Genomic DNA, 16,766 nt, shown 5'->3' on the forward strand with positions numbered 1-16,766 from the left:
TGGTCTGAAGGGCAGGATGGCATGCTCAATCAGGGCTCTGTTTCCCTGAGAGATGGGAACACTGTCAGATTGGCCCCCAGGGAAGCACCGTTGCATGGTTCAGGCAAAGCTCTATTTGGGGGCACATGGGATATTTTTTAAAACTAATATTTTCTTCTTATTGTTAGAAAATAGTGTCTAATTGTTATAAAATTGAGAAGTGTCACATTTTCTGTTTCCTGCAGACCAAATGTGATACCAAAGCCCTACTATTCACTGTACAACAGGCATTCTGGCAATTTTATTTGTTTGTTTGTTTGTTTAGTTACTGGTAATTGAAACAGGTATGCTTAAGTACTAAGCCATATCTCCAGCCCTTTTGTTTTTTTTATTATGAGAAAGGGTCTCACCAAGTTGCTTAGGCTGTACTCAAACTTGCAATTCTCCTGCTTCACCCCCTCAAGTTGCTGAGATTACAGGCACATGCCACCACACCCAGCTCAGGCTAGTAATTTCAAGAGCATTGAAGATGCTGTATCATCCATGAGCAGGCTATTCATAAGTGCAATTTCTTTTACCTAATACATTTGTCTTCTTTTTCATCTCATATTAACTTCATAGTTTTTAGCCTTCTGTAAACCTGTATATTTTCTCCTTGGAATTCTTGGATAATCTTCTGTTTGCCCCTTATTTAGCCTTGCTGCAACTTGCCCATCCCTCTAGTAGTATTGGTCATGTCTTCTCCTTCTGACTAATTTACTATGACTTAATTTACTATGACTGTTCACTTGATTGTTAAGTCCCTAGTTCTTTATATTGTGTTTGGACTCATCTTTATGTTTTTGAATTTTAATCTAGTTGCTAATACATCATCAGTGTTATTTGTAGAATGATTGCATCTCATATACTTCCTGCTGAAAGGGAGTAAAGTTGGGGGAAATACCCAACTTTCTTTATCAAATGGGGTGTAAATAATTAAGGTCATTCAGCATTAGAGCAGTCCAGAGGTCCACAGTGGCAGATGGCACGTGACTGGATAAGGCATACATAGGGCAGGGATTATGCTAAGACAACAATAAAGACAGCAAAGCATTACTTTTTATGTAAACAATTAGCACAAAACAATTAGTATTTCAGCCACTCTCCAAAAACCATGAGGACAGTAATTCATAATCTTATCAGTGAAAAACAGATCAAGTTCAATGTAAGAGGTTAGGAAGATTTGTAGGTCTATGAAATCAGACTCCAATTAACTCAGGACAAATTTGCAACTCTTGTGATTAGCATTATTAGGCACTCTCACACAAGAACCCTTCCTTTACAGCCTCCAGCTTTACTTACTGTTGATCGGGCTCACACAAGTGAAATCTTGAATTATATTTTTTTTTTAAATTAGTTTTTCCTTTTAAATGTCCACTTGGGACTGTGCTTTTTAGGCTATACTCTCCTGCCAGGTGTTTAGGACCAAGTTGGTCAAAACAGACCTCATTCCTGTCTATTCTTAAGAGTCAGCTGAACTTCCTCAGAGATCACTTTTGAAGACATGTATGAAGCCTCCTGGCTTCTTTAGCTTTTCTCTACCAATGGTGTCACTTGCCAGGATGGGTTGGGGTCTGCCTGACCATACATGGATTCCCTTAGAAGGATCAGGAACATTTCCATCTTCAGTGACCCTCCTCTTTGCAGAATATGCACTGCTTGTCTTCCTGTTCTCTGAGGCCCTCTCATTCTCCCTGATCAGAAGGTCAGGTGACTCACCAGAGTTGTAGGGCCAAGAGAAGAGTCTTCTTCAGGTCCTGGCTGACCTTAGAGGGCAAGGGTCAAAATGTTGGCTGCCTTTTCCTTGTCCCTTTTATTTCCTTGATTTTGGTCTCCAAGTTTTTCGTTTTTAAGCATCAAGCAAACCAGTTTTACCAGTCTTAAAGAGTGAGTAACAGTTTATAACTTCAACATATATAGCTTTACAGATACCCCTTTCATTTAATTAGAGTTTGTATTAGTAATGGAAGTCAACATTATATAATAGCTGTCCTATAGGTGATGGCTTCTTAAATTAACCCAGGTTGAATCGATTTCTTTCTTTCTTTCTTTCTTTCTTTCTTTCTTTCTTTCTTTCTTTCCTTCTTTTTCTATTTCTTTCTTTCACAGTAGCTCTGTAAAACACTAATAAGCAACAGTTATAAAGTTTATAAGAAAACCAACAGGGCAAAAACATTCAATTTGTGTAATAACTATGACCAAGAAAAATGACTTTTATAATCATGAAACTTTACTTAGTTATATATTTCCTGTTTAAGATCACAGAAATCTTTACAACAAAAATCAATCTTTTGAACACAACTTTAAATAAGCTGAAGTCTAGCCTATTTTGGACCATTTTAACACCTCCTTTAAACAGATCATGCTTTCCTTAATAGCTTCTAAAAATACATTTAAATTCCAATTCCAGTGTGAAGCGTAACACAAAATTATATATATATATATATATATATTTTATTGTTTAAGTTATCTGTTTAAAGGAGATACTGTAAAACATGGAAGCATTCTGCCATTTTATCCACAGATAGAAAGTTAAAAGCTCTCTTAGCCTGTCTTTGATTCAAGTTTCTGGTGTGATGTTGTCTTGTGTTAGTTGTGAAGAGCTTATTTTATCCAGCTATAAAATATCCAATACATGAATAAATATCAACCAAATTTGTTATTTCCATACACACCCTAGACTTTTGCGACACATAATTTTAGTTTGGAGAACACCAACTTGGCAAAGTACTCTCTGAAGCTTTACATTGAACTAAGTTTAACTTTTAAAGTATAATTTAGAATCAGAATGTACAGTCTGAATGAGTTAACAAAAATCAAAGAATCGCCTTAAATCTCTTATAAATTTAGGAAATAGGGTTAATGAGCAGAAATTGGCTTAGTCAAAGCAAACAGATATGACAGGTGATCAAATGACAGTGTGGCCCTTCTATGTCAGAAACAATATATAAAAGAGACTAGTTGTTGGTTATCTTGCCAGTAAACTCACACAAATTTTCATTTTATCAACTTTTACATAATATTTAGCCAAGACTTCGACCAATAATTCTAGATCTATATATATTTATGTATATTTTGGGTGTCAACAATATTGTTATGACCTAAATAACAGTTGTTTAACCAGTTACAAAGTAATCATTTAAGACTTTAAAACAGGTACAAACCTAATTCCTTTAAGACTTAGATTCCCTAAGTAATAAAGCCTAACAAATACAAGAAAATTATTCATAGATAAGAGCAAATCAGTGTTTCAGACTTTGTTTCATATCAGTACAGTAAAATCCAAGTAATTTTAAGTGACTGTGTTAATTATAGCCAATTAGTTACAAACACAAACTTTTTGAGATTTACCTTTTGCAAACTTTCTGCAACTTACTTAAACATTTAAAACTTCTTTATATCCTTAGTTTTGCCATCTTTCATCTTGGACTTTAGCTCAAGAATATTACTTTACCAGACAAAATACTTTCTCATTCAGAAACATTTCTTTTACCTTCACTTTCCATACTAAAATATATTTCCATACCTATAACTTTCTTTTATCTTTTCTAGTTTTGGACCCTTTCTTAAATTCATATTCTGAACAGGCCTTATAAATGTTATCTGTGCATTTAATTTGCATAATATATTTCATCCCAGGAGAGGATTGAGCAATCCAGAATGTACAAAAACTGTGCCTCAATCTTTTTTTCTCCCAGCTTGTATTTAAAGGGTTGGGGCAAGGAATATTTTTGAGCCTGCTCTATCTCCATTACCATTATCACAATGCCATCAACTTTAAATGAGTTCCCCACTATCAATTTTACCCAGAGGCTTCTTTGGGGCCTTTTTCTTATTCTGCATATTGATGATGGAGGAGGACTTTTCCATCCGCCCCCCAGACTTTCTTAAAGATCCCATTGCAGAGGCTGCCTACAAAACACAGGTGGGCCTTCGTTTTTGTCTTTTTCTTTCCTGGGTACAGTTTTTTATTCTGCCAGTCTCCCCAGGTATTCAGTTTAATTGGGTACTATTAAAGCAGGAATTGAATGAATATCCCCTGAGCAAATAAGTTCTCTTGTCAGTTTTTAAAAGGGGAGACTATTCCTATCCCCATGTCATATGCTGACAGTGCTGGAACCTACTACCACATTCTTTGTGGCTCACACCCTCCAACACCAGCCCAGGAACAAAAGAAGCTGAAAGGCCTGACAGAGGCCAAATTCTCTTAGCCCACTTTTTTACAGCCTAGGTAGCTTTTCTGGGATTTACACACACACACACCACACCCAGTTTAAGACTGGTGTCCTTGACCCATGTGAGACCATCTGTGTCTGCCTAGGGCCAGGCTGAGAAACAGTGCTGGGAGTGCCAGCTTTTCAAAAAGATCTAAATATTTTTAACCCTTTCTTCTGGTATCCTGCTATCTTTGCACACCAGAGGCAGTGCCTTCTGGCACCTTCAACTTAGTTCCTGATGGTTCAGATTCCTTATTATGCAACTGCATAAATGCCTGTACATACAGAATCACTTTCGTATACTTTATCCCTGACAGACCAACTTCAACATTAGTCAAGTTTGTATAATAATCCAGAAAAACCATTCCAAGGCCAGATTGTGTTACAGTAAACTATCTTTTTCTTATACAGGCTTATCGCTATAGGTGGCTCATTCAGCCAAGATCTCTCCTCAAGAGACTTCAGTAAAATCTTAAAGGGCCAGTATCAGACAAAAAAAAGAAGGAGAGAGAGGAACACTGAAACCAAGGCTGGCTGACAGGAACCTTTAAAATAGACCAGACCTCTATGTACAAATTTTTTCAACTTACTTTACCTTTCACAGGCCAACTATAACTGCAAGATTGTACAATAATCTAGAAAGCTATTTAAAAGACAGATTGTTACAGTAAAACATTATCCTAGACAGACTTATAGGTGACCCTTCCTTTAACTCACTTTACCTCTTACAAGCCAATTCTAATTGCAAGATTGCACAAAAAGAAACACAGAGAGACAATCAGAGAGAAGACCCAAAACCATGGCCAACAGATGGGAACCTTTAAAATAGACCAGATATGAAAAAAAAAAATCCCAAATTCCCAACTCCCACTTAATCATGGCTCCACAGATGTCCCCATGAAGAGGGACCAGATGTTCCCACAAAAGGGAAACAGATGTGTAGAATCAAGTGTGTCAGCATGCACACTGTGGGAGCTTACCAAATGGCCAAGATTGACATTCCTCATTTCAGTTTCCTTTTTCTCAAAGTAGAGAAACTATTGGAGAAACTGTGCAGTTCAGGGGGGAAAAGGTGGGAGTTCCCTGAAACAAAAAAAGCTACAGCAGCTGCTGGGATGGTCCCTCGGGCCCTCCATTTACTCACAGGAACAGTCCCTCTGGTTTGGTCTGCAGCAAACTTATACCAGCTCCCAATTTCTGCAGAGTCATCTCTCAACAAACTCACTAGTATCCTCAGCATGGAAGTGGGCTTCCTTGGAGAGATGAGCCTGCCCAAGAAAGCTGGAGCGGGGACTGCTCTCAGCTCCTGACTGGCTTGCCAAATTCGTAACTGAAAACTCAGTCTTCGTCCTTGACCCCAATCAAATAACCAAGACAAAGTCTTGAGAAAAAGGAAAAAGAAGTATTGCTTTGCTAGCAAAGGAGAAACACAGGGGATCCCTGTATCAAAGGCTGTGACTCTGCCTGTCTCAGGACAGGGAGCTTTTATTGAGGTGATTCACAGTGTTGTAGGGACAAACGAGGCAAGGCACCGAAGACAGCAGGAAATAGTTTTATTTGGCTGCAGCCAGGTTCAGAGGGCACAGCTTTTACTGTAATCAATTAATCCCTGAACCCTGAGTTCAGGGAGTTTCAGAGTTTTATACCCATCATGTAAGGGGAGGGGCTCAGAAGTTCACAGTCTGCAAATGTTCACATAAAAGCAGCTTTTTTTTTTTTTTTCACTGTTCGGGACAACCCCTGAGAAGGGGAGAGCTTCTTCGCCCCTTTCTTTCCTCCCCCTGCCAGCTGTTACCATGGGCCCATTTCTAACTTATCTTAAAAATGTAGACATCTCTGAGAAGCCCAACTCAAGGCCAGAGGCCTTGCTTACACATTTCTTCAAAGTACTATACTGGATACATTTGTGAAAAATTAGTAAGGGGTGTCCAGCACCTGGAGTGCTGGTATCTTCTCGGCCAGTGGCCAAGTAAACAGGGCGACACGAAAAAAGGAAGTTTATCTACAATGGATTCTTTCACAGAGACTCTTTTGCTGACAGTCTTAAAATCAGCTATGCTGAAGAGGGCTTTTCTGTGGAGAAAAGGGGGTGCCACTTCAACAAAAAATGAGATTAGGAAGGAGAGATCAGGAAGGAGAAGTTTAGGAAAAAGAGTATCAGAGAAGAACAGGAACAAAATCAGGAAGAAGACAGTTAGGGAAAAGAAGATCAAAGAGGAGAAGTTTCGGGAAAAGAAGATTGGGAAAAAGAGGAGGGAAAAAATGGACATTTCAAAGCCATAAGGGACATAGTCGAAGCATCAAGTGAACACCTATTACATTATTTCTACATAGTCAGTATCCATTCTATTTCAACCTTTCTTACTCTACCCACTTTTAATCTTCCAATCATGTAGGAATCTGAGCAGGAGGAATCTCAGAAGTCAGGACAGACAGGAGAAGGAAAATAGATGCTATGGCTTCAGCAATCCTGGGGAATGTAAAGGAGGAGGTGACCTGCCCCATCTGCCTGGATCTCCCGACAAAACCACTGAGCATCGACTGTGGCCACAGCTTCTGCCAGGCCTGCATCACTTCAAACTATGAGTCCATGGTGAGTCAAAAAGGGGAGAGCAGCTGCCCTGTGTGCAGAATCAGTTACCAGTTTGAGAACCTGCGGCCTAATCGGCATGTGGCCAACATAGTGGAGAGGCTCAGGGGCATCAAGCTGAACCCAGAGGAGGAGCAGAAGGTGTATCACTGTGCACGCCATGGAGAGAAACTCCTACTCTTCTGTAAGGAGGACAAGACGGTCATTTGCTGGCTTTGTGAGCATTCTCAGGAGCACCGTGGACACTCCACATTCCTCTTGGAGGAGGTTGCCCAGGAGTACCAGGTAAGAGATCAGGTGGAAGGAGGACAGAGACGATATCTCCTCTTTATTCTCTAATTACATTGTGTCTTGGAACTGATCTGTTGCCTGTGATTTGTCTCCACATTATGCCTACCTTCTGAGGCTTAAAGGATGTGTTTTTACCTTCACTTAATTGCTAAGCCTGGAGTAGAAACTCTTGGACAAGGGAGCATAAAAATACTGCGCTTTATGCTAGATGGGTGGAGATTGAGAATCCAAGAAAAGCTCTGAAGACCCCTTTCAGCAGAAGAGTGAATGAGAAGGGTTGATATATAAGTTCTTTCCTTGCTGCAACATCAGGTTCCTCTTCTAGTGCAAAAATATTTAGACTACTGTTAGTGAGGGGTTGGTAACTTTATTACCAGAGTCTTAGAGAAGATATCTTCTATCCCAGAATTTCTTCCAATTTATAGATTACCATTATCTGTTCACACAGTTTCTGAAAGCTCTAGTTTCTTCGGGGATCAACCTGATTTCTTCCAGGTTTATCCTCTCTCTAGGTGCTAAGAAAGCTCCTCACTTGAATCTGTTGTGATATTTTTCTCACAGGAGAAGTTTCAGGAAATGTTGCAAAACCTGGTGATAGCCAAGGAAGAAGCTGAGAAGTGGAAAGTTGACATCCAAACTGAGAGAACTTTCTGGGAGGTAGGAGGAAAATTTTTTTTAAGGGAATGAGCTAGAATTCTGGGCAGGACATTGGGAAGTAGCACCTTTCCTCTTTATTCCATGGCAGTCCATACGCTGAAAAGCATTTGATTCATCCTCCTTGTCCTTGCCTTATCAGGTGGGGGCTACACAGTACAAAGGAGTACAGCTGTTTGGAGAGAGCGATTCATAGGGAGGCACTCTAGTGAGGTTGGCTAATGTTCTGTTGCTGTGTGCTTTTTGAGACACTGATTCTAGTGAAAGAAGACTTTTGGTAATGGGTCATGGTTCTGTCTTCAGTGTTCAGCTTTTGGCAGGGAGTTCAAGAGTGGAATGAGGAGGTTGTAGCTAGAGGGTGGGTGTCCCCAAGAGTAAATATCTGTCCTCCACTGTGCTAATAAAGCCACAAGCTTTTTTCTTTTTAATTCCTTCCTAACTGCTTTCTCCAAGAATGAGATCTTCAGGAGGCAACAATTGGACCTGCAGAGGATGATTACCAGAAGTCTTCGGGGACCCATGGAAAAAGAGATTGAGACAGAGAACATGTGTTGCAAGGGGGCAAAATCAACTTAATCAATACAATTTCACTCTATAGGTTCTTAATCAATAAAACGACAATCCTTAGTGCTAGGCACTGCAATATACATAATTAATTCACAGCAAACAATTTTTTTTAAATTTTTGAGAGAGAGAGAGAGAGAGAGAGTCTAGAGAGAATTTTTAATATTTATTTTTTAGTTCTCGGCGGACACAACATCTTTGTTGGTATGTGGTGCTGAGGATCGAACCCGGGCCGCACGCACGCCAGGCGAGCGCGCTACCGCTTGAGCCACATCCCCAGCCCCAACACAGCAAACAATTCTAGATGAATTCTGAGCACTGCAAAACACACTTAATCATGACAGACTAATGACAGACATTTCCTCTGCAAAAGTTCAAAAGTCTTAAGCCTCAGGCTTTAAGTCCAGCAGATGCACACTCACTCAGACCACAGTGACCAGGCCCAGAATCAAGGCAGGCTTTTCCTGGTGTGGAGTGGACCACTGGTTGAGGAGAGGGTCTTGGGAGAAGTTGTGGCTCTCACCAAGGTCCAGACAGGCGGCAGAGTTTGAGAGCCGTGATGATCACGCAGAGGCTCAGGAAATGATGACAAGTGATGGGATGTCAGGTGCTCATCAGGCTCTCCAGCATGGGTGCATCCTTTTTTCTGGCTGGCTGAATCCCTGTTCATTTGCTCTATTATTTATACTAAATTTTGAGGGTTTTTGATCCCTCTTTCAATCGTTATCAACTACCACAATGGTATGTGAGTATGTGCAATCTTCACCAGGACCCAACAGAGGAGTTGCCTGTACCCAGCCCAGGAGAGTGGCTGCAATGAGTGTGACTCAGAGAGTTGCTGATGAAATGGATGTGATGTTGGGCCAGGAAGTTGGTTATTCCATTTGATTTGAAGACTGCAATAGTGCAAAAACTATACTTAAGTATATGACTGATGAGATGTTACTTCAAAAAGCCATAAACAATCCTCTCCTGGATCATTATGGTGCAATAATCCTTGATGAGGCTACAGATGTTCTCATGGATGCTCTCAAGCAACTTGTAAGACATAGGTCAGATTTAAAGGTTATACATTCTGAGTGCTACTCTGGATGCAGGAAAATTCCAGATTTACTTTGATCACTGTCCTCTACTAAACATTCCTTACTGCACATCCTGATGAGAGCTTCAGTTCTCCAGAACTAGAGACAGATTATCTTGAAGCAGCAATTCAAACAATGATCCAGATACATATGTGGGAAGAGGAAGACAGAGGTATTCTACATTTCTTAACCAGTCAAGAAGAAATTGATGAAGCCTATAAAAGAATAAAGTGTGAGATTGATAATATGGGTTCTGAAGTTGATGACATTAAAACCATTAATGTGCTTCGGCAGCACATATACTAAAATTGGAACGATACAGAGAAGATTAGCATTTAGTACACAGATGCTTAACCAGCAGTTCCAAGAACCATTCATAGCAATGGTGATTGATCCAACAAGAACAATATCTGCAGGAAAAGTGAATCTTGGAGCCTTTAGGACATACCCAAAGGGCTACAAACCTCCTGATGAAGGACCTTCTGAATACCAGACTATTCCACTCAACAAAATAGAAGACTTTGGTGTACATTGCAAACAATACTATGCCTTAGAAGTCTCATATTTCAAATCCTCTTTGGATCGCAAATTACTTGAGCTTTTGTGGAATAAATACTGGGTGAATACACTGAGTTCCTCTATCTTGCTTACTAATGCAGACTATACCACTGGTCAGGTGTTTGATTTGTCTGAAAAGTTAGAGCAGTCAGAAGCTCAGCTGGGCCTAGGGAGTTTCATGTTGGGTTTAGAAACACGTGATCGAAAGTCAGAAGACAAACTTGCCAAAGCTACAAGAGACAGCTGTAAAACCACCATAGAAGCCATCCATGAATTGATGTCTCAGGTTATTAAGGATAAACTGTTTAATCAAATTAACATCTCTTAAACAGTCACTGATAGTACTTTTGCCCGAAAACTGGTATGCGGAAAAATACTCAAGTAATACTTTTAAAACCAGTTACCAAAAATCTGATTAGAAGTATAAGGTGCTCTGAAATGTCCTGAATATTAACATCCTGTAATAAAACTCTATAAAATGAAAAGAAAAAGAAACCATTGCACTGTTTGCTACACTTCCACTCAGCAGCAGCACCCTCCACCTCCCCAAAAATAAAATGGAGTAATTGGAAGAAGGTGGTTGTGTCAACTAACATTTGCAGGACATCACTGACATCAATGTCACTCTTTTGGTGACAGCTATTAGAGCAGTTTCAGCTCAACAAAGAGCTGGTCGAGCTGAACATACCAGACCTGGGAAATGCTTCAGGCTTTACACAGAGAAAACTTATAAAACAGAAATGCAGGATAACACCTATCCTAAGATTGTGCATTCTAATTTAGCATCAGTGGTGTTACAGTTGAAGAAACTTGTTTCTGATGAATTGGTGCATTTTGATTTTATGGATCCACCAGCTCCTGAAACTCTGATGGGAGCCCTAGAAATTTTGCATTATCTGGATGCTTTAAATGATGATGCAGATTTGACTGAATTGGGATCCATGATGGCAGAATTTCCTCTAGATCCACTGCGTGCTAAAATGGTTATTGCAAGTTGCAACTACAACTGTTCTAATGAGGTCCCACCTACCACCTTTGAAAGCTTCCCATTCAGCACATTCAACCCACTCAGCTCATTCAACACATTCTGCTCATATGTTGTCAGTTCCACAGTGTTTTGTTCGCCCCATGGAGGCCAAGAAAGCTGCAGATGAGACCAAGATGAGATTTGCCCACATAGATGGAGATGATCTGACTCTGCTGAATGTCATGATTTTAAACAAAATCATGGGTCCATTCAGTGGTGATATGGAACTTCATCAACTACCAGTCCCTGATATCCACAGACAATGTATGCCAGCAGCTATCTTGAATTATGGACAGATTTAATTTGTCTCATAGAAGTACTGACTTTACAAGCAGGGACTATTAACATAAGAAAAGCTTTAGTTACTTGATATTTTATGCAGGTGGCACATTTAGAAGGAACGGGACGTTACTTAACTGTGAAAGGTAACTAGGTGGTTCAGTTGCACCCCTCTAGAGTTCTTGACCACAAGGCTGAATGGGTGCTTTATAATGAGTTTCTTCTAACAACAACGAATTACATTTGGACACGTAGAGATATCAAGCCAGAATGGCTGGTGGAAATTGCCCCTGAATTTTATGACATGAGCAGTTTCCCACAGTGTGAAGCAAAGAGACAGTTGGACCGACCGCATTATTGCCAAACTTCAATCCAAGAATACTCACAGTAGTAAATTCCATGCTTAGAATTGAAGTTATTCAGAGGAGAGCTTTAAAAGATGAATAAATTCAAAAGTTCAAGTTGTGCTCTTCATGTTGGTTTAATAATGGCCTTTATTTGAAAGCTTTTTAATTTTTCTTTATAATAAATATCTCTTTCTTAATAAATTAAACATTTATGCCTCCCCTTTGTGTTGATACTGTGGCTCATACTGGTAATGTTGATCAATGTTTTGTAGTTTATTGAAAGTGCTTCTCTATATAAGAGTGTTATAAGCATTTCTTTTGAAATATTTAAAAATGCTTCCAAAATGTGATTATCAACCATGGCCTGCATGATCATTGTAATTGTTGATATTGCTTTTAGAAGTTGTGAAATGTTACAACTTGTGCTTTGTAGACACAATCTTCTGTCTCAGTACAGAGGCAGTGACTTCAATAAAGACTATTATACTAAAAAAAAAACTAAAATAAAAAAGAAGGAGGAGGAGGAGGAGGGTGAGGAGGAGGAGGAGGAGGAGGAGGAGGAAGTGAAATTAAGAGCAGGTATGGGTGTCCTGGATAGCTGTGTGAAAGCTGAGGCACACCCAGGTATCCCACTGCAGCTCAGGTTGAGTCTGGACAATGCTGACTTCAGGTCATTGTTTTGGAATGTCATGAAGGAAGGGAAAGAGAAAGATCAGAATCTCTCCCTTGGTTCCAAGACTACCCTGTGAGAACTCACCAGGTAAAATAGTTCTTCTTGTGGTTTCTGTTCCCAGTTCCACCTGATAGACTGAGTGACCCTCTCTCTCTCTCTTTCTCTCTCTCATTCCCAAAGAGCAAAATACAGAGTGAGGTAGAAAATGTCCAGGTAGAGTTTGGAAAACTGAGAGACATCCTGAACTCTGAGGAGGAGCAGGAGATTCAAAAACTGAAGAACGAGGAGGAAGTTATTATGAACCGCCTGACAGAGTCTGAAAGTGAGCTGATCCAGCAGAGCCAGTTGGTGAAAGATGTTATCTCAGATCTGGAACGTCGGTTGGAAGGGTCAACAGTTGAGATGCTGAAGGTAAGACTTTCAACTTCTTTTGGGCCCTGAAGTGCCTCATTCCCAAATCAATTATGAAGCTTATGGAATAATTAAATGTATAAATAGCAAGAAAAAAAATCCCATTTTTATTATTTTTATCAATCGCAGTTCGGAAATTAAACCTTGGAGGAAAGATCCACTATAACCAGTGATATTTGGTAGTCCCCTGTTTTCTGCAATTCAGTATTAAAGGCTTTTTTAAGCATCTTTTTCTTAGCTTTGTTGCTGACAAACAAATGGCTTCTGGTTACAAGAGATGTTTTTATCATTTTCCTCATAGAATGAGTTGAGACTTTCCCCTTTCTTTACTTCCTGGAAAAAAAAATGGGAAGACTAATATTATTTCTTAATTAAATATTCAGTAAAATTCACCCATGAAGCCATATCAGTCCATTCTGTCCTTTTTGGAGGGATATAAATTTTTAACTTTGTTATTGGTGTCTGATTTATACTTCCTGAGTCTGTTTTTGGTCATTTGTGTCCTCTAGATATGTGTTAATTTTATCTGATTCTCAAATACCTAGTTCTAATTAATCATAAGAATTCTTTTTAATCCTTTTAATGTCTAGGTTTCTATGTGTTGACTTGATTGCTTTTAATTTTTAATTTTTTATTTGTTTTAATTAGTTATACATGACAGTAGAATGCATTTATGCACTTTGATATATCATACATAGACAGGATGTATAAATAAAGTAATAATGTCTGTTTGTTCTAATATCCTTCCTCTCCCCACTTTCCATCCCCTCCCCTCCCTCTCACTTCCCTCTACCTAATTTAAGGTAACTCTATTCTTCTCTAGTGCCCCCTACTTATTGTGAATTAACATCCACATATTTTTATTAATTTTTTTTAAAATAAATGACAGTGGAATGCTTTACAAGTTATATTACCCATATACAGCACAAATTTTCATATCTTTGGTTGTATATAAAGTATATTCACACCAATTTGTGTCTTCATACATGTACTTTTAATAATGATGTCTATCACATTCCACCATCATTGCTAATCCCCTGCTCACTCCCTTCCCCTCCCACCCCTTTCCCCTATGTAGAGTTCATCTATTTCTCCCATGCTCCCCCTCCCTACCCAACTATCAATAAGTCTCCTTATATCAGAGAAAACATTCAGCATTTGTTTTGGGGGGGATTGGCTAACTTCACTTAGCATTATCTTCTCCAGCTCCATCTGTTTACCTGCAAATGTCATGATTTTTTTCTCTTTTATTGCTGAGAAATATGCCATTGTGTATATATGCCACATTTTTTATCCATTCATCTACTGAAGGGCATCTAGGTTGGTTGCATATTATTTTCATTGGCACAAAATGTGTATATTTATCACATACTTATGTCTTTTGACCAATATGCACCCAGTTCTTCCTGTCCTTCAGCCCTTGACTATCCTCATTCTAATTATCCACTTGTATGAGATCAATTTTTGACTATTCCTCATATTTAAGTGAATTCAGACAGCATTTTGTGTGTGTGTGTGTGTGTGTGTGTGTGTGCGCCTGATTTGTTTCATTTAATGTAAACTCCTCCAGGTTCATCCATGTTGCTGCAAATGACAAGATTTCTTTCTTTTTTAAGGCCAAATAGTATTCTTGTGTGTGTGTGTATGTGTGTGTGTATGTGTGTGTGTGTGTGTGTGTTGTGTTTATCCATTGTCTTTATCCTTTCATCCTTTGATGGGTGCTTAGGTCAATTCCAAATCTTGCCTATTGTGAATAGTACTTTAGTAAACATGAGAGATATCTCAGGGACATACTTATTCATATCCTTGGAATATAGTCCCAGTTGTTGGATGGCTATACATTTTTAAATTTTTGAGGAGCCTCCATATTATCTGTCATCATAGCTGTGCTCATTTATATTCCCCCCAACATTGTGCCAAGGTTTCCTTTTCTCTGTGTCCTTGCCAATGCTTGCTTTTTCTTTGTGATTATAGTCTTCTTACCAAGTGTGAAGTGGGATCTCTCAGTGTAGTTTTAAGTTGTGTTTCCTTGATGATTAGTGATTTTGAGCATTTTTTTATATATTTGCAGTTTGTTTGTCTTCTTTTGAGAAGTGTCTGTTCAAGTCCTTTGCCGGTGTTTAAATTGGACATTTGTTTTTCTACTATTCAGTTATATGTATATATACATGTTCTGTATATATTTTGGATATTAAGCCCTTATCTAGTATATGGTTTGAAGATGTTTTCTCCAAATCTGTAGTCTGCCTTTTCGTTTGGTTATTTCCTTTTCTGTGCAGAAGCTTTTTAGTTTGATGTAATCCCATTTGTCTAATTTTGTTTTTGATGCCAGGATTTGGGATTCAGTCAAAAAGTCATTACTCAGACCAATGTCATAGAGTTTTGCACTGTGTTTTCTTCAAATAGTTTTACATTTCCATGTGGTATGTTAAAATTTTTTAGCCCCTTTGAAGTTTTTTGTATATGGTGTGATACATTCTCAAATTCTATTCTTCTTTATGTGGCTATCCTGTTGCTCCAATGCAATTTATTCAAGAGACAGTCCTTTCTCTTCTACCTATCAATCCTATCCCCAGCACTATTGGTTGACCCAAGAGGCACTCTAGCACTTAGGTACATCCCTAGCCCTTTTTATTTTATTTTATTTTATTTTATTTTATTTATTTTGAGACAGGATTTTGCAAAGTTGTCCAGGCTGGCTTGTACATCTGATCAGCCTTCCAAGTCACTGGTATAATGGGCAAAGCCACTGTGCCTGGACCTTCTGTGTACTCTTGGTACACAGTGTATTCAAAATCAACTGACCATAAATACATTCTCCCCCTACCTCTGAGTTCCCTATTGTATTCCATTGACAAGTGTATCTGTTTTCACTGCCATTGTTTTGTGTCTTGATTAGCATAGCTTTGTTATAGATTTTAAACTCAGTGTGATGCCTCCTTCTTTGCTCTTTTTGCTGAATTTAAAGTTTTACAGTATTTCTCTATATCATTTCTTTCAACCCATGAGTACAGATATCTTTCCATTTTGTGTGTGTGTGTGTGTGTGTGTTCAATTTTCTTAACAATTGTTTACAGGTTTCAGTGTATAGATCTCTCACTTCCTTGTTAAATTTAAGTATTTTATTATAGCTATTATGAATGGGGGTTTCTTAATTTCTTTTGGATAGTTTGTTGTTAATTGATTTATAGAAAATCAATTGACTTTTGTATATTGATTTTACAATCTAGAACTTTACTGAATTAGTTTATTTATTTTAATAAGTGTGTGTGTGTGTGTGTGTGTGTGTGTGTGTGTGTGAAATCCTTGGGGTTTTCATTGGATAAAATCGTGTTTTCTGCAAACAGGGAAAATTTAACTTCCATGTTGGATATCTGTTTCTTCTTTCACTTGCCTAAATGCTTGGGCTAAAACTTTCTGTACTATGTTGAATAAAAGTGGTGAGAATGGGCTTTCTTGTCTTTTTCCTCATCTTGGAAGAAAGGTTTTTCTGTTGAATATAATATTAATTCTGAGTTTGTCATGTATGGCCTTTATTGTGTTGATGTGTATTGTTGTGTAATTAATTTGTTGAGAGTTTTTATCGTTAAAGGATATAGAACTTCAAGACAGGGTTTTTCTGCATCTATTGAACCCATTACAAGGTTCTTGTATTTAATTCTGTTAATGTGGTGCATCACATTTAAAATTTGTATGATGAAGCATCCTTGAATTATGAGTCAGTGTCTCACTAAGTTTCCTATGGCCTCACTGAATTGCTGAGGCTGGCTTTGAACTGGTGATTCTCCTGCCTCACCATACCAAGCTGCTGGGATTATGTGGACATGTGCCACTGCACCTGGCTTTTAAATTTTTCTTTCTTTGATCAATTTAGTTACAGTTGTCCACCTTTTTAAACTCTTTTTTTTTTAACATACATACAATGGTGGATTTTTTAACTCTTAAAGAACATCTATTTTTTGTTTGATTTTCATCTATTGTATCACTGATGTGATACAGCAATCTGTATACGGGGTAAAATTGGGAGTTCATAACCCACCTGAATCAAACTGTGA

General features: G+C 38.5%; 1 protein-coding gene and 3 pseudogenes across 1 annotated transcript; all 4 read left to right on the forward strand.

Moving 5' to 3' along the window:
- Nucleotides 1–6,690: 6,690 nt before the first annotated feature.
- On the forward strand, nucleotides 6,691–12,741 carry LOC113177534 (tripartite motif-containing protein 12A-like). Its single transcript, XM_026382077.2, has 3 exons — nucleotides 6,691–7,110; nucleotides 7,678–7,773; nucleotides 12,481–12,741. The coding sequence occupies exons 1-3, from the start codon at nucleotides 6,691–6,693 to the stop codon at nucleotides 12,739–12,741; spliced, it is 777 nt and encodes a 258-aa protein (XP_026237862.2).
- LOC144254681 (ATP-dependent RNA helicase DHX15 pseudogene) lies at nucleotides 9,073–11,687 on the forward strand (annotated as a pseudogene).
- LOC113178510 (U6 spliceosomal RNA) lies at nucleotides 9,699–9,751 on the forward strand (annotated as a pseudogene).
- Nucleotides 9,760–10,457, forward strand: LOC144254444 (COP9 signalosome complex subunit 5 pseudogene; annotated as a pseudogene).
- Nucleotides 12,742–16,766: the final 4,025 nt, after the last annotated feature.

Source organism: Urocitellus parryii, chromosome 4 (assembly GCF_045843805.1).
Source record: "Urocitellus parryii isolate mUroPar1 chromosome 4, mUroPar1.hap1, whole genome shotgun sequence".
Taxonomy (NCBI): Eukaryota; Metazoa; Chordata; class Mammalia; order Rodentia; family Sciuridae; genus Urocitellus; species Urocitellus parryii.